The 20,316-nt window shown below is 38.4% G+C and overlaps 2 protein-coding genes across 8 annotated transcripts in view; both read right to left on the bottom strand.

Moving 5' to 3' along the window:
• Positions 1–1,543: 1,543 nt before the first annotated feature.
• The window catches only part of LOC311087770 (UDP-glucuronosyltransferase-like), a 56,431-nt gene continuing 37,658 nt past the window's right edge, over positions 1,544–20,316 (bottom strand). For 5 of the 7 annotated variants that reach the window (XM_084121181.1, XM_084121179.1, XM_084121178.1 and 2 more), the window contains exons 2-5: positions 7,016–7,147; positions 2,699–2,786; positions 2,296–2,515; positions 1,544–1,954 (exon numbers count right to left, since the gene is read on the bottom strand). In XM_084121181.1, coding sequence (XP_083977307.1) covers positions 1,675–1,954; positions 2,296–2,515; positions 2,699–2,786; positions 7,016–7,147 — 720 coding nt within the window. In that variant the 3' untranslated portion in view covers positions 1,544–1,674. Of the gene's footprint in view, positions 1,955–2,295; positions 2,516–2,698; positions 2,787–7,015; positions 7,148–7,892; positions 9,588–10,953; positions 11,825–20,316 lie in introns of those variants that run through there. The other 2 variants (XM_084121184.1, XM_084121180.1) reach the window with 2 other exon arrangements.
• On the bottom strand, positions 13,265–14,714 carry LOC311087772 (UDP-glucuronosyltransferase 1A1-like). The gene has a single exon (XM_084121186.1). It carries the CDS (start codon positions 14,687–14,689, stop codon positions 14,036–14,038), a length of 654 nt encoding a protein of 217 aa, XP_083977312.1. The 5' UTR covers positions 14,690–14,714; the 3' UTR covers positions 13,265–14,035.

Here is a 20,316-nt window from a genome sequence, read left to right as displayed (position 1 = left end):
ATTCAAGTAATATTATTTGAATATCAAATATTCTATATAAAATAAGCAAATAAATAAAATAACAAATAACTAGCCTAGAAATAAAAGGGAGGGAGGGTTATATAAAAATGTAGTTAATGTAGACTAATATATATTCCTTTATTTTATGGAATATTCTATGATTTTAGAGTTGCACATATCTTTTCAAAATGTATACATTTGCTCTTAATTTCATGTTATCCTCTTCATAATGTAAAGTACATTAAGAATATATTATATTATATGCATAATATATAAAAAATACATTCTAGAAACTAAATCTAACCACTTATTTAAAACTGGGGATTCTTGCTTTATCCAAAAAATTATTGCATTAAAAGCTGTAATTCTCAGCATTCTAAATAAATATACATCATATTTATTAAGTAGCATAGGTCCTATACCCAAAACTATATTTTGTATCTTATATATTTAGTTTCTTAAAAAAAATCTTCCCTGAATTAGGCTACTTCTGTTCGCTAGAAGTTCACTGCAACTTATCCAACATCCTAAAGATAAATTATTATAATTAGAAGATATTTCTAGTGTTATAAAATATCGCATATTAATTTTCCAAGCAAAATGTATATTTTAGTCAGAATTATTTCGCTCCTATTTGCCGCGCATGCGCGCAGCGGCGCTCGTTCAATATGAAGATTAGCAGTAAAATGGATACATTTGCTCGACTTTCTAACATTTACAGATGGAGAATATAACTGTAAAATGTAAGTTTTGCACTGAGGGAAAAAAAAAACATGTCACAAACGCATAAAACAGCACAAAATATAGGCTGTTTGATGGTGGATCGATTTGATCCACGATCGACCTGTAGGGCTGCTTCAGAAACGCGTGCACACGCAATTATCTAGACTTGATAAACCTGGATCAAATTAGTGAGATTGCGTGAACTTCAATGACCTTTTATGGAACCACTTTAGCCCCAATTTATTTGTTAGGCTCATTCAAGTCCGGTTTTGGAGTTTAATCCCCGCTTTTCTAAGCGGCTTTTATGGAACAGCCCCCTGGCAACCTACCCCAGAAAAAAAAACATTGGCGAGAGAGAGAGAGAGAGAGAGAGAGAAAGAGAGAAAGAGAAAGAAAGAGAGAGAGAGAGAGAGAGAGAGAGAGAGAGAGAGAGAGAGAGAGAGAGAGAAAGAGAGAGAGCCTTATTGAGAATATTTAATATCTTTTTTTAATCAGGAAAGCCTATTGCATGGATTGAGAATGTAAGAAGATGCTCTGTTTCTTCTGTCAGTGAGCAGTGAGTAAATTACTTAACAGACAGCAATTGTAGGAAGTCACCTGCTAAACAAATTTCTGATAGCACCACAATGCAATCTAATAATTATCTGTAACAGTAACAGAGCTACAGAGATAACCAAGCAAAAGGATTCATAGTTTTCTGAAATAAGTACTTAAAATGTTATAGCATTTTCACAATCTGTTTATAGTGATTTGAAATAACATAGCCAGGCAGCACTAAAACATGTACTAGTGTAGAAAAAAGGTACATGTTCACACTCAGTGTAGGTTTTGTGAGGCTTTATTCAAGTCATGGATCCAGGTCATGGAGGTATTAAAGTTACAAAAACACAGATTAAAGAGGTTTCTTGCAATCACCCCACAAAAAAATGGACAAAATTTGACTTTATGCCTCTACTCCTTCTTCTTTTTCTGAGTTTTTCTGAAGCACTTCCTGAAACAAAACATGCAGCTTTTGACAGTCACAAAAATAACAGTCACTAGAATGATAATGAGAAAGCCAATGACGTCCAGAGAATGATACTGAATCCAGTTCAGCTCATGGGCTGCGGGTCTGAGATGATCTGCCCCTTTGTGCCTCATGACAAACTCAGTCCAGAACACAGCCAGGTCCAGAGGCTCAATGGGACGGTCTCTGTGAATAGCTGAAAGCTCTGACATCTTCTCCTTGTAGCTGTTGAGTCAAAAATGGAGGAAGTATTTTTATATTTTGTTGCATACAAAAGGATTTCACAATCTACACTCTGAAAACTATTTGTTGTAGGATTTACTCTGAAACAATTTTCACTCAAAATTGCTAGTAAATTTAATAAATAATTACAAATAAATGGCAAGTTACACGATGAATTAAATGTGAAATTCTGAAGTAGAAAGACTAAAATAATATTTTTTTTATTCACACAAGCAAACATGCCACTTTGAGTTCAATACTAAATAAATGTTGTATGAATCAACACAGAATGTATCATAAAGTGCATTTTTAATGCACAGGCTGAACGTAATACGTATGTTTACCTTTTGTCATTGAGGACTTTTCTCAATGCAACCAGCAGTTTTTCTGAGGTCACATCAAAGATACTCAGGGCTTCTGCAACACCTCGAGCCACTAAACGCTGGGCGTTATCCCCTTGGTCTCCAAACAGAGGAAGCATCACCATTGGCACCCCATTACAGATTCCTTCATAGATTCCATGTGATCCACCATGTGAAATAAAAGCCTTAACCTTAGGATGGCCTATAACATACAAGAAAACAACACATTCAGTATGTTAGTGTGTTATCAAATGATTTTGTAGTGAATATGCCCTGGTAATTCAAACATGATGCACTTTTGCCATCAGTTCCAAAAAAAAAGCACACTTGTTTAAATAAAATGTCTTCCAGGAAGGTTAGAGGGTCAAAGGAGAATAAAACATACCCAAGAGATCATTTTGTGGAAGCCATTTCATCAATTTGACATTCTTTGGAGCATTCTCAGGGACTGGTCCAGTGTACCTCCATAGCACCTACGAATCAAAGAGAGCTAAAGGTTAATATTTTGAAGCCATGTAATCATGAACATACAGTATGGTGACATGCATTATTTTGCATAACATTATTTTGTTTCACAAAACACATGGCTGGCCATTGGAGTTGCTTTAGTCTTTAGTATTGTATTGCTCTTTTTGACCAAAATGGTGCCGTTATTCAAGCCAGAGTTTTATGCATTTTACTCTGCAGGACAGTGGCCCTCCAGGACCAAGTTTGGACACCCCTGGTTTAACGTTACAACCCACATACTGACTGTAAAAAAAATGTTTTTTACCATCTACAGTTATTTTATTCAACATGTTTATGGCTTTAGCTGCTTTTGGTGCAACATTAAAACATCTATCTATAAATTACAGAAACGTCTGTCTGTCTGTCTGTCTGTGTGTGTGTGTGTGTATGTCTGTTATTCGCATATCTCTCGAACCGTTAGTCCGATGGATTTCAAACTCGACAGGTGTCTCGCTACGTGCACGAGTAAGTGCAGTGCCATGTTTGACGTTGTTTGGATGATAAATGCAAAAGATATCGTTAAATATATCATTTTTAAAAGGTTGTGGTTTAAAAATAAACATTCTGACATTAGAGGGTTGTATCGGTCAAAGAAGCCCCAAGAAGGTTGTGGTTTAAAAATAAACATTCTGACAAACACTCTGTCAGCTACACTGTTTACTTCTGAATATTATAGTTTGGTTCCAGAACGTGATAAATCCATTTTGATTAATTTGAATAAAAATGTGTTTTCTTTACCAAGAAAGTGGCAAGATGAAAACCACTATTTTCTGTTTCAAACTTTCACATAGCATCTTTAGGTTATAATAACATAAAAAATTCAAATCCAGATTTTGATTTTCAAAGATTTATTATAAAAACGGATTATTTTTTCCCAAAAATGCAATAAATTCATGTCACTTTTTCCCAAAATGCAATTAATCCATTGAATCAATATAAAAGTTATTTTTTATCATATTGAAACTGTTGAAATCAGCCATCGCTAAGAAATATCTCCTGAACTTTTTTGTTCAGCGATCAGCTCACAAAAACTGATTTTGCACGGGCACTTTGCACTGCTCCCTGAATCAACGCGCTTATTCATTTGTGGATGTAAACTGAATCTATAAGTCAGCTATGCTGTTTACTTCTGAATATTATATTTCATTCTGGTGCGCTTAACGTTATCGCTACTGTGTAAATGCTATTCACCAACTAAACATATCCTTTTCAATGCGTTCACATTCTCTTTCACAGGCATCATTTGTAGTTGCCTATTCACAAAATGTTTGCTCAAGCATAGCGTTTTCTCGGAGTTCACGTTGTGCTTTCTACCATGCAGAAATAAAAATGTCACTGAACTTTTGCTGTGTAATTGTAACAATGTGCACTCAAACACACCAAACCAACAATTACTAAAAACACACTTAAAAACTGATTTTGCACGGGCATTTTGCACTAGTTTCTTAAATAATAAAATATGCAGCCATCAATGTACACATATTACTGTATATTTGTAAATAGTCTTATTTAGACAATCAGTGGCTGGAGCTTACATGTTTTATGAGCTTTGTAGAAAATAAAATCACAGTTTTTAATTCAGTGCATTTATACCGTGATGAGATGGACGTTTGGTCCTTGAATAACATCCTGTGGGAGTTGGAGGACATAGAAAGTCCAAGAAATGGTTCAAGGAATTACTTTTTTTTTTTTCACAGGACAAATGAGAATACTGGAGAAAAAAAAATCCTTTTCAAATGGGGTGCCCTATGTAGGCTGCATGATGTGCATATGCCCTACCACCCATTACCTGAATTATTTTTTTCGGTTGATTATTTTGGGCTTTTTTCTTTTCTTTTTTTTTTTAGACCAGGGGGCATATTACAGACACTTTCTATCTTAAGTCTTAAGTTAAGATTTGACAAGTTAATTTTGTAATTTTCACAAATTCTTATGACAGAAGCAAATTTTAAGTTGATTTAGAATTCTTATCCTATCTTATAAAATCTCATCTTATCTGTAGTTAGGAAATCTTAAACCCCTCCACTGAGTTCGGTAATCAACTCTCAGGTCTGTTACCAAGCAACCAACACCACGCAAACAGCTGCTGGGAAGTAAAACGGAAAAAACTGGAGAATGGAGAAACAAAATAAGTGGTGCTTTTCATTAAGTGAAGGTTTTATAAGCTTGATAGAAAAGGCAAATCCAAATCCTTTTATTTCATAGGAGTCTGTAATTATTTTTCAGAATTTTGTCGTCAAAGTGCAGCACATCATTTGGGTGTTCACAACGTCTTTCCACCATCAAACATCGCTGTTCTTCAGCTTGTATCATTAATAAATGTGACGCCATTCTCAGACAGGGCTATTATTATGTGATTTTTGCAGTAATAATTAATTTCACAAATAATTTTGACATTAGGACACCATTTGGGGTTGTCCTAAAGTTAAAGGGATAGTTCACTTTAAAATGAAAATTCTGTCATCATATACTCACCCTCATGTTGTTTCAAACCTGTATGAATTTCTTTCTTCTGCTGAACAGAAAGGAAGATATTTAGAAGAATGTCAGTAACCAGGCAGTTTCTGGGTCCCATTGACTTCCATAGTATATTTTTTTCCTACTATGGAAGTCAATGGGACCCAGAAACTAAGGATGTCCCGATCCGATCACGTGATCGGTTTCAGACTCGATCGGAATCGGACGTTACCTCCCGATCAGGACTCGGATATATATTCATATATATATGTATATATATTCTCATTATTATTTAACACATCTATAGTTATGCGGTGGCACAGAGTTACGCCGGTTTCACACTGCATGCTAGCAGAGCGTAAGCAGCGCAGGAGCAGTGCGTGGTGAGCAGGAGCAGGACACGCGCGTTTTGCTTTCACACTGGAAGCGTTTGTGTCACGGGCGGCTGAACCGCGGGTTGTGTACAGACAGAGTAGCCTACTCTATAATGGATAAGTTGGCATTGCTTTATTTCATTTTCAAATACATTTAAGAGAAAATACTTGTAAAGAAGCTTATTTTATTAATAATTTCATAAATATAACTTTTGGTTCATCTTTGTTTTTATTGTTCTGGCAACAAGTTTGTTTTTGGACATTTGTTTTCTTTTTAAATTGATGTTGGTCATTTGATCGACTGTTTAAAACTCAATAGATATCATCAATGCACTTTTTGGATAAAACTGCGGTGTATTTTGGCCATGATCAATGCATATCACTTTAATTCAGCGTAAGCGATCGCGGCACTGCTGCTTCTACTCTGCTCCTGCTACGCGCTGCCGCGCCGCCTCTGCGTGCGGTGTGAATGCTCTAATCTGTTAACATGGGCGCCGAAAAAAATACGCGCTGCACGCTCTGCTAACGAGTGCAGTGTGAAACCGGCGAGTGCAGTTCCTAAAAGCACATTACTGGCTTTGCAAACACTGTGGCACTTTATTTTTTTATTTGTTTACATGCCTGCTGGGTATTTTAAGTTGAGGTGCTATTTGTTTATATATTAGACTTTTTTTATATTTACTGTTGCCAGTCCAAAAGTGAAGAATTTATGTTATTTATTACTTGATTGTTCAAGCTACCTCACAGAAGTGCTCTGTTTGTTAACAGAGTTGTTGAATGTTAAAATAAGGTGAATTAAATAAAAAATAAGGAACATCCTGGATCTGTTTTTTGCTCTTCTTTATTCTTTTTTTATGTATTATAGAAGTATCGGATCGGGACTCGGTATCGGTAGATACTCAAAATCAAATGACTCGGACTCGGACTCGAGGGCAAAAAAACCTGATCGGGACATCCCTACCAGAAACTGCCTGGTTACTGACATTCTTCTAAATATCTTCCTTTCTGTTCAGCAGAAGAAAGAAATTCATACAGTTTGAAACATGAGGGTGAGTATATGATGACAGAATTTTCATTTTAAAGTGAACTATCCCTTTAAGACAGTTTTTAGGATTTTTTGTGAAGTTAGGAAGCTTCTGTAATTTTTCCTATCCGTGGTTAAGATAAGATTATGCACTTAAGAAATGTCATTTTGTAATAGCTTTTGTCCTAAATGAGGTCCTAACTGAAATTGCCATGGTTACCAAACAGATAAGATAGGATCTTTCTGTAATGCGCCCCCATTAACATGATCATCATAGTGTTACTTTAAAGACTGCATTTCAATTGTATTTAAGTATTTAAAAAATGTGTTCCACACTTACCCTCTGAGGTATCTGCCTAAATGCCTCAAAGAACTCTCTGGCTTTGGCCTCAGGTAACTGTGACACCATGGAGCCCAGGGTGAAGACCACAAACCCATGCTCTCCAGAACCATTCACAAACTCCTCCAGCTCCTGCACAGAGGACAGACATCAGTATTGAGCATAGATTTCGTAGAATGGGTGGGACGTTTCATGGACACTGTTAACTATACTCCTTTTCAATGCAAGCAGTTCTTCCTTACATTTTTTTGCTCGCTCACTCACTCACACACACAAATACCAACATGAACTTCAAACTTCAGCATACTGCATCAATAAAACCTCTTGGTAAAAGAGTACCTTTCCCTTTTTGCTTACTGAAAAGTACACAACATAATTACAAAGACAATGTGTCTCTTTGCACCTGTGCTTCATGCTGTAAACACAAAGGGGCCCCTCATTTCCTCTTGAAGATTACAGTGGTCAAATCAAAAATAAAATCAAAAATAAAATACTTAGCCTCCAATTAAAATCATGCTGGATCAGAAAATTCAAAAATTATGCACAATATCTTAACTCCTAAACTGACTCTCTGAGTGGTCCCACGTTCATTTATACACATCTTAGGAAGTACAGCCTATGACTATAGTTGATTGCAGATAAGACAGTTAAACATTGTTCATGATTGTGCAGGTTGGCACTCTTAAACAATTAGAGTTATGCAGATCTTGGTTGGCCTGAAGTCGTATAATAAAAGTGCGATGTAAAAAATGCTGTCTTTTTTTGCATTAACTGTACAGTCTTACCAGTAAAAGTTGTAAAAGACATGTGACATGTGAAAGCTCTGTATTTTGAGACAGCATAGAACTGAGAATGACTATGCTCATTAACATCTTACCTTTGTCAGTGGACCCCTTTTTACACAGTTGATGCCCCCTATATGAACCATGTTTGGCATTTGAGGTTTTGGGAACTCAAATGTAAAGTCGTCCCTTAGAAGCCAGACTGCACCATGTCCTAACAGCTCTTTGTATGTAGTGTCTTTCTGCAGATATCTACTGGCCAGTTCATCAGCGCTGGCAAACAGTTTTCGGCAAAGGAACATTTCAAAAACTGTCATAAGCATATTATTTACTCTCTGAGGGAAAGTCATCTTATCTGAGTAACCGCTGAAGAAGCGCGGGACAAAAGATGGAGGCGAGGGACACTGAGCGGCTGACTCATCAAGCCGACAGGGAATCAAACGCAAAAAGTAAACGGCGGGAAGTGAGAAGGAATCGGCAAGGATAGTGCCGCACGGCAGGAAAGGATCGGTGAGCAAAACATCGAATCCTGTCTCTCTTAGACTCTTCATCAGGGGCTCGTCGTACAGCAGCCCTTCACAGCCTTTCACCTGCATATTTGTGAACTCTATCAAGTTCCCCAAATTCACAAAGATATCTATCAATTGCGGAGGCTTCTCAAACGCATTCTTCTCTATGTTGTCCAAGTTTGCCTTTAAATCAGCAAGGGTGAATGGCACACGAAAATACTTAGTGGTGTAATTACCAGATGCCCTAATCCGAACATTAGTTTCAGGGACCAGGACCACCATCTCATGTCCCCTCCGAGACAACTCTTCCACCAAGATCTTCATGCTCAGCCAGTGGCTGCCATCCATTGGCATGACAAGCACCTTTCCAGCCTGCACTGGCTCTGAGGAGAACAAGCTTAGCCAGGCTAATAGACCCAGAGTGAGAAAACTCAGTGCTCTCACCATTCTTCTAATGTTTGTACAGTAGACAGCAACTGGAGATACAATTTTAAGACGCCTGGGAATGTTTTCAAATGAGGAGGTGCTTCTAAACTAGACAAAAGGGGAGTGAGTGTTGATAGTTCTCTGGCTGCATAACTAATAAGCTCAGACTTTTTACGCTACGTCACTGCACTGTGGTTTAAAGTCTAACAAGTGGGTTAAATGTAGCTCTGGGTTAATATTTCAAGAACGTACGAGCATATTAGAACTGTCACAGTTAGTTATATAAAGATAGCTTTTGTCCATACAAAGGTCAAGAGGACCAAATGTTAGCATAAGGTTCAACATGTTAACATTAATTAATGCATTAGGTAACTTGAACTAACATTGAACAATACTTTTACAGTGTTTATTAATATAGGCTAAGTATGGTGACCGAGAGAGCTCAACGCGCTGCAACTGAAGAAAACACATGCAAATAGAAAAACACTCGCAAATTAAGAAAACATCTTTTATCAGTTTCACAACACACGTGTGCTCCAAATACTCACAACACAACCAAATACAGAAACGCGCTGCAAAAGTTCACAACAACCAAATGCACAGACCACAACGGCAATGTTTCCAGGGGGACCCCAATAAGTGACGAACCCGGCTGGAGCTTTTGCTGCGTCTCAATTCGCCTACTTATACTTTCTTTTACTGTCTATGCTTATACTACGCCCTAAAAGTATGTACCTTTTTTTGTGAAGAAAAATATACTTTTGAGTGTGTAGCAACAATTTGACAAGCTTCAGGACATACTATCACTTCATACAATTCCTCTCTGTCTCATTTTTTTTTTTTACAGTTGGTCTCATCCTGTCACAGTAAACTGGCCTGTCAATCATCTTGTCAAAGATAAAATCCTCCACATTTCATTTAATTTCCTACCGTATCGGAGAGAAATGCAGAAGCACGTTGATCTGCAGTCGCGGGTCTTTCATGTGGAGAACTCTCCTCATATTAATGTATAATAATGATGCATTTAAAAGTTAATGGCCAAACGGATCTTTATAAAACTCGACATTGTTATTGCAGATGAAATATAACACGGTAACGGATAACATTAAATAAATATATATTTTTTAACAGGTTAAACTTTGATTAGTCACTCAAACCTTTATCTAAACCTCTCACCGTCGGTCGCTCATATCCGCCATGTTTTGTAGTTTTTCAAACAATTTTTACTCGTGTTTGTAGTTCCTCCTCTTCCAAAGCGCAGTTGGTTGTGAGTAAAATTAGCCGTTAAAGGCTGGATCCTAGCACACTCCGGCGGCCGTATGGGATCAATTTCCCGCCTAAAGTATTGCAGCCACGGATCAAAAAATAATAAACGTGAATCAAAAATTTAAAAACACATGTAAAAATATATTGGAAAAAAATGAAAAAAAATAATGCAAAATGATCAGAATAGCAAACAACGTGGTCACGGATCAAAATATAATAAGCGTGAATCAAGAAATAACAAGCATGAATAAAAACTTTAAACGCATTAAAAGTTATTTTGCACAAAATTAAACTTATGGTCATGCTTTCTTAAAAAGTATGTTTTCCTTGGTTTTATTACTTTGTGCTCTCTTGCATTTTCTGCTCATATTTTACTCTTTTGTACGCTTGTGCTGTTTTTCTCTTCGCTCTTCTTTATGTTAAATTCGAATTTATTTTCGAATTTATACGTGCGTCACGTTTTAGTCGATAAAACTGTTACGCATAGAATCTGTGTATCCTCGCTCATGACTCCTCAGGAAGCCTCCTCGATCCTTGACTCCACTCCTCGCGGTGCAACTAGAGAATTGAGATGTCCTTCAAGATGGCTTAGCTTGATCGGTTTCCGGGTCATAGGATGGAGGACGGGAGATGAGGAGGGATATTGGGAAGCACCCAATATATCCTCGGTCCTTCTCTTCTTTTCTAGTTTGTATTCTGATGACTTTGTACATATTGTTAAAAGTAAAATAAATAAAATAAAATAATTTTATTAATTATAATTATCTCAGAAATAATAATAAAAGGTTTTCTTTAATTTCTTCATTCTTACAATGAATGTTGTCAGACATCTATTGTTGTATTACATTCTATAACCTTGCTTGTCCTGTGTTTCCAGATTTACTATTTTAAATTAAACTTTATACACAGCTACAGCATTAGTAAGCCTATTAGAAACTGAAAAATAAAGACTCACTTTTGATAAAGGTTTTGGTTTCTGGCTAACTGTTGCCCCAATCATGACCATGTTTGGCATCACCGGACGTGGGAATTCCAAGGCAAAGTCGAACCGCATAAACCAGAGAGCTGCACGGCTCATAATCTCCACCATCGATGTTTTTTTCTGCAGTACACGTGAGGCGATCTCATCTGCATGAGTAAACAAATGTCTGCAAGCCTTGGGCTGCAGGAGAGTCCTTACCAGGTTCACACTTCTTTGCCAGAGATTCATGTGGTCAGGAAAGTGAGTTAAAGGTTGTGGAACATAAGAGGCTGGAACTGGACATTGACTGGCAAGAGCATCAACACCACAAGGATGGTTTATCTGCATATAAATAGCTGGAACTGAGAGATATTCACCAGCTATAGCTCCAATGGGCTCAAATGGATCTGTGAGAATAGCATCAAAGCTGTAGTCTTGCAGTTCATTCATCAAGTCCCTGTTGAAAAGTAGACCCTCTGCATTCCTCACTATGAAGCTTTGAAGAATATCCAGTGAAATAATGAACGCCTGGAACTTGGCCAGGTCTGTAGAGATATCAACACTCAGAAGTGTGTTTATTGTATCTGCTAAGCCTGCTTCTAATTCAGCCTTGGTGTAGTTCACTGGATATGTCAGAGTGGTGGTATTCTGTGAAGGACCCATACTCAGACTCGCCTCTGGAATGACGACCACCACCTGGTTTCCTCTCCTCCCCAGCTCCTCCACAATAGGCTTCATCCCTAACCAGTGACTGCCATCTGATGGAATAACCAACAGTTTCCCAGCTTCAGCTGAACCCAAGAGGAACAGAACCAGGAGCAACCACACGCCTGCCATTTTATCAGTGGTGTGAAGGACAGAGGCAGTTGAAGGAGATTAAGTAAGAAAAACACTTACACAGTGTAACCACAAAGGTTAAAGTACTATCTTGAGTGAGTTAGGACTGGGTTCAAGGGAGTGGCGATAGAGACAGAGCGCAACGCGTCATAATTTGAAGACCACGCCCACCGCCTCCATTGACTTTGCATTGCGAGAGGCTGCCTCCTTGTCATTTATGACTTATAACAAAAGACAGAAAAATGCCTAAAAGCTGCTGTGTGACAAGGTAAAATTTGCTGTAGTTATGCAGCTGTTTGCCAGTAACTTACTGTAGATTTAAATTGATGTTATATACTTGCAACAGTTTGTTTAAAGTTAAATGAGTCTTTGTCTTTACAGAATAAAACTATAAAATAACAACCTAATGCAAAGCATTCTGGAAACCAGAAATCTTCATCAACCTTTTTCTGTTTTTTTTCCTTCAGATTTTGGTTCCCAGAATGCTTTGCATGAGGCTGTTATTTTAGTTTTATTCTGTAAAGATAAAGACTTGTTAATGTTTAATGTTCATTTAACTTTGAACAAACTGTTGCCAGTAAATAACATCAATTTAAATCTACAGTAAGTTACTGGCAAGCAGCTGCCAGTAATACTGTAATTTCTACAGATTTTTTTTACAGTGTGTACAGCAAACAAGCTAAAAAACCCAGAAATATGTTTGCAGCTAGTAGGATGTGCTCAGTCCAAATATGGCATTGAAGTAATCAATGGGTCTTATTCACAAATAATTGTTTGATTTTTCATATTGTGCGCACAAGAGAACTTCCCACAAAAAGTTTCCCCCCATTACATGTGCGCACACATGAATTTGTAACCTTGTTGGAATGAATTTGGAGTATTCTAAATTAGATCTTGATTATCCTGACACTGTTTATTGAATATTGTATGATGTAACACTCTAGAGAGCCAGTAAAACTGCATTTTCAAAAGTACATAGACATGGCATCAACTTAGATTAGAGCATGCTGACCTGGACCAAATGCTTCATGTTAATTAAAAAATATACTAATGTTCAGTGTTAAATCATCAATGTTAATTAATACAACTAAGAAATTAAAAAAAAATATATATATATTTTTTCTACATGTAGGCATCAGTGGCATCAATTCACCATAAGCCAAGGTATAGCGAACCCTGATAATGTCATCAAATCTTACTCTCTCGATGTGACCGTCCCACATATTTTCTTTCATTCCTGACCTTATACATGCTTAAAAAAATTGGAAAAAGATCAACCAACAAGGACTAACAATACGACAAGTGTGTGTGTGGTGGTGCGTCCAAATCATTTGATAATAACCCAGCAAATTAGAAAGCTATAGACCACTGTTAAAATAATGAAGTACTTCACACAACTATTTCTAGGTCTTCAAAGCTCAAAATCATCAAAATTATATAATTTAAATGTTATTTTTAATGTGATGACTAAAAACTTTTTCTAGTTCATCCTTCAAAGATTGTCACTATTTGTAAAACTAAAAGTTTCAAGATGTAGGAAAACAAATACTTTTATTTTAAAATCTACAAAAGACATGAAATTACCACAATAACCAGTAAATGGTGGCAGAGGAGCACTTATTGGCTCGTTAGCCATTTCCACTCCATAATATAGCCCAGTTTTTTTCACACGTTTTGCTTTTTAATTAATACTTAGACATTTTTTTTTTTGACATTATCAAATCACTATCATAACATTAAAAATGTTATGCCGTTGAACTCACGTGACACAAATATAACAACCAGATCACTTGCTTTTCTCTTTTATTAAAATTACAAATTATATGTTACACATAGTAATATAACTCTGTTAATTGGGTAGCCATTAACATTAACATTCTAACCTAGACCCGTTTTTTGTTTTTACATTAACTTTACAGTATTACGACTAAGTGCCTTTCACTATTGTAAAAGACACGTGATTCAGTGAAAGCTCTGTATTTTGTGCACAATTTAAAACATCTGAGAATGACTATGCTCAATAACATCTTAACTTTGTCAGTGGACCCCTTTTTGCACAGTTGATGCCCCCTATATGGACCATATTTGGCATTTGAGGTTTAGGGAACTCAAAGGTTAAGTCGTACCTATGAAGCCAAACTGCACTGGTCCCTAATAGCTCTTCGTATGTAGTGTCCTTCTGCAAATATCTACTAGCCAGTTCATCAAAGCTGGTATACAGTTTTCGGCAAAGGAACATTTAAAAAAATGTCAGAAGCATATTATTTACTCTCTGAGGGAAAGTCATCTTATCTGAGTAACCGGTAATGAAGCGCGGGACAAAAGACGGAGGCGAGGGACACTGAGCGGCTGACTCATCAAGCCGACAGGGAATTCCATGCAAGAAGTAAACAGGGGGAAGTGAGAGGGAATCGGCAAGGATAGTGCCGCACGGCAAGAAAGGATCGGTGAGCAAAATATCAAATCCGGTCTCTCTTAGACTCTTCATCAGGGGCTCGTCGTACAGCAGCCCTTCACAGGCTTTCACCTGCATATTTGTGAACTCTATCAGGTTTTCCAAATTCTCAAAAAAATCTGTTAATTGTGGAGGCTTCTCAAACGCATTCTTCTTAATGTGGTCCAAGTTTGCATTCATCTCAGCATGGGTGTAGGGCACACGAAAAGACTTAGTGGTGTAATTGTCAGATGCCCTAATCAGAAAACTGGTGTCAGGGACCAGGACCACCATCTCATGACCCCTCCGAGACAACTCTTCCACCAAGATCTTCATGCTCAGCCAGTGGCTGCCATCCACTGGCATGACAAGCACCTTTCCAGCCTGCACTGGCTCTGAGGAGAACAAGCTTAGCCAGGATAATAGACCCAGAGCTGGAAAACTCAGTGCTCTCACCATTCTTCTAACATTGATACAGTAGACAGCATACAGAGATACGTTTAAGAAGCCTGGAAATGTTTTTAAAAGAGGAGGGGCCTCAAAACTAGAAAAAAAGGGAATGAGTGTTGATAGGCCGCCTTCTGCAACAGCTCAGAAGTCTAACAAGTGGGTTAAATGTAGCTCTGGATTAATTATTTCAAGAATGTACAAGCATATAAGAACTATCAAAGATATTTAGAGATAAAGTTAAAGTTAAAGAGGACCAAATGTCAGCAACAGGTTAATACATTGTTACATAAGGTTCATCATGTTAACATTAGTTAATGCATTAGGTATCATGAACTAACAATATTTTTACAGCATTTATTAAAGGGAGGGTAGGTGATTTGTTCCAGATAATTTTTTTTGTTATGCTGGTTGAAAGTCTCTTCACATCCTGATATCAATCACTAAGTTAAGTGGTCTAAATGTATTTATATGTATATATCTTTTCTGTGGAAGGCGTAGGAACATAAAATGTTCATCCAATCATTGAATTCGGTGTGCAATGATACAATGTCCTTCCTGCCTATCAAAGTATGTATTTCCATACCTTCATGCATTCTGCTCGCGCAGACATCACACGTCATCAGCGTGTTTCATGCTATGCAGAGTTAGACAGACTCAATCACTGAGCACCACAACCGAAACAGCAGCCACCTTTTACAGTTCCTCCTGAACCAAATCAATGAGCTTATGCTGCGTTCACAACATAACTACTGTAATTTGGAAGAGATGGAAACACGTGACATTATACTCTGAGCAGTTCATGACTTGAATTTATGCATTTCAATGGCAAAACTATCAACGCCGAAATTAATCTGCAGCAGTACGCAGGTACAGGTCAGTGCTCTTTAAGTTTCCTTTCAGACAGTGACGGCGCTGCAGCGGTGGTCGCGACTTCAAAGAGCATTTCCTGCTGTTCTAATACAGCCTAAAAGAGCTTTCGGTTGCACACTGCAGGCTGCAATAGTTCTACCAGCTGTGCCACGGCCATTTCCCCTGTGCGCTTCAGCATTTAAAGGGATGGTTCGAAGTAAAATCAACCTAGGGTCCTTTGCACCATGACCTCGAGCCAAGTACCAAACTTATACAGTAGTACAAATAGGTTCTGTTCTCATAAAACGAGGCATTGGAAAGTTTGTAAGTACATCAGGAGTTTATTTAAATAACACTTGCATGACGGCTGCCGAACCGTGGAGCCAGGTAAGTTTTGCACTGTGCAGTCAGAACCCCCCATCCGGGACACTGTGCCTTCCGGGTCTGGTCCCTGTGCTCCACCTCGCTGCCCCACTGCGGGGACATCTGTGGTCCCTCTGACCCTGTTTGCACGATCTCTGGGGGCAGAAATCTCAGTCCTAATGGCGAAGGACGCGATAGAGCCGGTCCCTCCAGCCGATATAAAGTCAGGGTTCTACAGCCCCTATTTCATTGTACCCAAGAAAGGTGGTGGGTTACGACCAATCTTGGATCTGTGTGTTTTGAATCGGCCACTTCACAAGCGCCTGTTCAAAATGCTAATGCAGAAACGCATTTTTGAATGCATCCGTCCCCAAGATTGGTTTGCAGCAATCAACCTGAAGTACGTGTACTTTCGTGTCTCAATATTTCCTTGACACAGACCGTGTTCCTATGCTTTGCGTTCCCTGGTCGAGCATATCAGTACCCAACCCTTCAGGCTGTCCCTGTCGCCCCGCATCTTTACGAAGGTCAGGGAGGCGGCCCTTGTTCCCATGAGAAAACAGGCCGTTAGCATCCTCAACTATCTCGACGACTGCCTCATACTAGCCCACTCGCCAGAGCAGTTGTGCGAACACAGGGACCTTGTGCTCCAGCATCTCTGGGGCTTCGAGTCAAACTCTCCCCTGTGCAGAGGATCTCTTTTCTCAGTATGGAGTTGGACTCGATCAACCTGACAGCATGACAGCGGAGGAACGTGTTCGGTCGGTGCTGAACTGCCTGAACTCGCTCAAGGGCAGGACAGCGGCCCCACTGAAACTTTTTCAGAGGCTCCTGGGGCATATGGCATCTGCAGCCACAGTAACGCCAGCAACCTGCGGCAGCCAGACATGAAGGAGACGTTTATCGCCATGTCTAACACTCGTAAGTAAGCCAGTGGTTGACCCGTGCTAGGCTAGGAACCCATATGTTGTGATCCCTACAGTGATCCCATATGTGTATTCTTCCACGGTACGGCCCCCTTGACGGCGAGCCCGTGTCTTTCCCTAAGCAGACTCCGCTCTGCCTCTCTGCTCGGTATTGACCTTCCATATGTAGCTCTGCCCTAACGGTCAGTCCATGTGTGTAATTTCCACTTGACACCTCCCTACGGGAAGGATGTGGTCCCTGTAGCGTCTCTTTCCGCTTGAAAAAGGAATGCTTTCCCAGTGTTATCCAATAGTCTCTCTGTATGGGTTAGAAAGAACAGAAGTGATTGACCTTCTCTGCGTCAAGCCCCGTCCTATCTTCCGTCCCCAGCAGGTGCGGGGGGATCAGGTGGGTGACACGGAGCACTGGAAGGAGCAGCAATAGTGATGCCCTGAAGGAGGGAACGGAGACGTTACGTCCCATTGCCGCAATTGGTGCACCAACGCTGAGTGGCAAGGTCACCAGCTCATATCCTCAGCGCAAACCTGAATGTGTGATTGCACGCACTTCCTATATATAGCCGCTTCGCGGGGCGGGGTGCACGATACAAATCTCGCACGCCATTGTGCATTGGCTCATTTAGTTTACACTTGAAGGTGTTTGGGCTCTTAGGCAAGATCCCAATTCGTCAGTTCAGTTCTGATGTAACATCTCAATACAATAGTAACCTAGACGTTGTTTATGTTCATTATTATTGTAAAGTTATGTGCTTTGAGACATGAGGTAGTTTAATGCTGTCTGCCGTGACGCTTTTGTTTGCTCCTTGCTGTACTCGTTCATGTGTTTTGGAGGAGGTGTAGCTTTGGAGATGCTCTGATGCTCTAATTTGTAAGTCGCTTTGGATAAAAGCGTCTGCTAAATGACTAAATGTAAATGTAAATGTGAAGAGAGGGTGGGATCTTATGCTTTCAAAGCTAGCTTGCTATTGCTAGCCTCGCCAAAAATTGTCTACCATACCTTTATTGGCTAAAGTTAAATTCTACATACATTTTTGACATTTCAATGAATATAAATTAACATTAATCTAAGATAAACAGACACGAATAACAACAATGAACAATAGTTTTTATAAATCAGCACTGACCTAGATTAATAAATAGTGTTTTCAAAAAACAATTTCCAAAAAAGTAAAAAGTAGAATTTTTTTACTTTATGCCTCCCAAAAATATCAATATGTATTTTAATAAAAAAAAATAAAGCATGATTATCATAGAAGAAGTACATTCAAGTCATTGTATGCATATATTGCTTTTTTAATTGAATAAATTGATTAGACTGTCAGTCACCGACAGTAATGAACTGAACCAAGTATTACCAATATTTTTCAAAGTTTTTGCACCTCAAAATTGTTTATAAAACCATAAATCATTCAAGAATTTAAGAAAGAAAACGAGTCACTTTTATGGTTCATAAGTACAGAGTTTTTTCAAGGTTAAATTTATTGCTTTTATCCTTAACTTTTGTCAAGTTGTGTGCTACTTTCAAAACAGTTCTGCAAGTCTCTATAGTCTGGCTGTAGTATGATTGCCTCATATATTGTGCAACTATTATTAAATAATTATTCCCAGTTCCTGGGGCTTAAGTGGTCAAAAGCAAACTACTCTGAATGAAAGAAAGTGCTGAGAGAAAGATTACAGACCACATTTTTACACTTAATATTGGCCTATTTGCCACTTAATAATTCTTTCATAATTAAAATAACTACAACAGATGAAAACAATTTATGTTTAAACAAAGTCAGATGCAGAGGAGTGTGTTTGATTAAAATTCTAATAAACTAGGTCTGAACTAGATGTTTACATTAATACTTTTTTCAAATAAATGATTATTCCTGTCAAATGCAAAACTAATGGCAAGCATGAAATGTCAGGTCTTGTTATTCAAATATGTTGACTTTTTTTCAGATATGCAAAATACTGGATATGCTTCATATCCAGTATTTTGGATATGATTTGTTTTGGATATGATATGTTTGGCTCGAGGTCATGGTGCAAAGGACATGGTGCAAAGTACCCTAGGTTGATTTTACTCCGAACCATCCCTTTAAGTGCTGAAGCGCACAGGGGAAATGGCCGTGGCACAGCTGGTAGAACTATTGAAGCCTGCAGATATGCTAGAGTTTAAAAAATTAGGATGAGGACACATGTTAAATGTATAATTGCATTTTTTACCTCACAAATATAATGGAACACTGTTAAATACTTATCTATAATCTATATTAAACAAGCACTAAACAAAAATCAAGACACTTTAAAACGCTATATTTTAAACATAGACACTAAAATCACATTCAGAGGCAGATTGGGTCACCGCTGAGTGACAAAAGCTGTCCTAATTCGAAGGCTCCTTCAAATGCGTCCTTGTTTGCAATTATATAGTTTATACTCTTTATTATATAAAGAAATGGACCATGGTGGAATTTAGACAGTTTGTGAACCCTGTTTTGTTTTCAGAGAGTTCAATTTAACTTACAAATAAGTCCCGTACAAACGTTACTGTCACTCATCAATGGCAGCTGTCACAGGTGAAAGGCGACAAGAACAATTGTCTGTAGGCTAGACCGTCCCATTTAACAACGCTCGGTCCAACCTTCACTGCTTTCGAAGGATGCAGCCTCTGAAGTCTGAGTCCTTCTAAGGGTGCAGCCTCTAAATTGGGACATAGCTATATTTTGGTCTGGGTGTGCTACATAGCTTCCTGGTCATGACGTCACCTGCTTATGATGTTCTGTCATGCCATTGGACTGATTTCACATGTGCTTTTAGACGCAATCACATAGAGGCGTTCCCATAGCGGCACTACACTGACGTAGGGATGGGAGAAACTAAGCTTTTCAAAGCATCGAATCAATTGAACCAATTGCTTTGCAAAATTACTCTCTGTTTTAATGCATTCGAAACACTACACGCTGGTGATGCCTGCTGGTCAATGCAACAAAGATGAAAGTTCAGGTAAATAACTTAGACAATTGTTCAACTTGCTCAAAACGGTGAACCATTGAAATTCCAAAACATTTCGAAACAGTTATGACGTAACAAAGCCTTGTTTACTAAAATCACCTGACTTTAGCAGTTTGATACGCACTCCGAACCAATACCGGTAACTCAAACACCTCTAATTGGTCATTATTTTGGCAGCCACCATAACCAATTAATGCTCCTGGTAGGCATTAACATTAACCTAGATTAATAATTGCCGTTTTTTGGTGGGGTTAACTGTACAGTCTTGCCAGTAAGTTCCTTTCACTGTTGTAAAAGACATGTGACTCAGTGAAAGCTCTGTATTTTGTGTACAATTAAAATATCTGAGAATGACCCATTTAAGCCCACCAGCAACTATAGTTACCGCAGTGCATAGTTGTCATTTTCCTTTTGTAAGTATTTTTCTAGATGTAGTCCATGTTTTATTTCTCAGTGACATGCAAGCAAACAACCAAATAAAGGATTTCAAGAAAAAAA

Source organism: Abramis brama (assembly GCF_963993115.1).
Source record: "Abramis brama genome assembly, chromosome: 8".
Classification (NCBI taxonomy): Eukaryota; Metazoa; Chordata; class Actinopteri; order Cypriniformes; family Leuciscidae; genus Abramis; species Abramis brama.
Note: the sequence above shows the minus strand (reverse complement) of the source record. Positions and strands in the feature narration are given on the sequence as shown.

What these genes read in the sequence shown, in the direction of transcription:
- LOC311087772 (XM_084121186.1), bottom strand. Translation starts at nt 14,689, where the DNA reads ATGGTGAGAGCACTGAGTTTTCCAGCTCTGGGTCTATTATCCTGGCTA.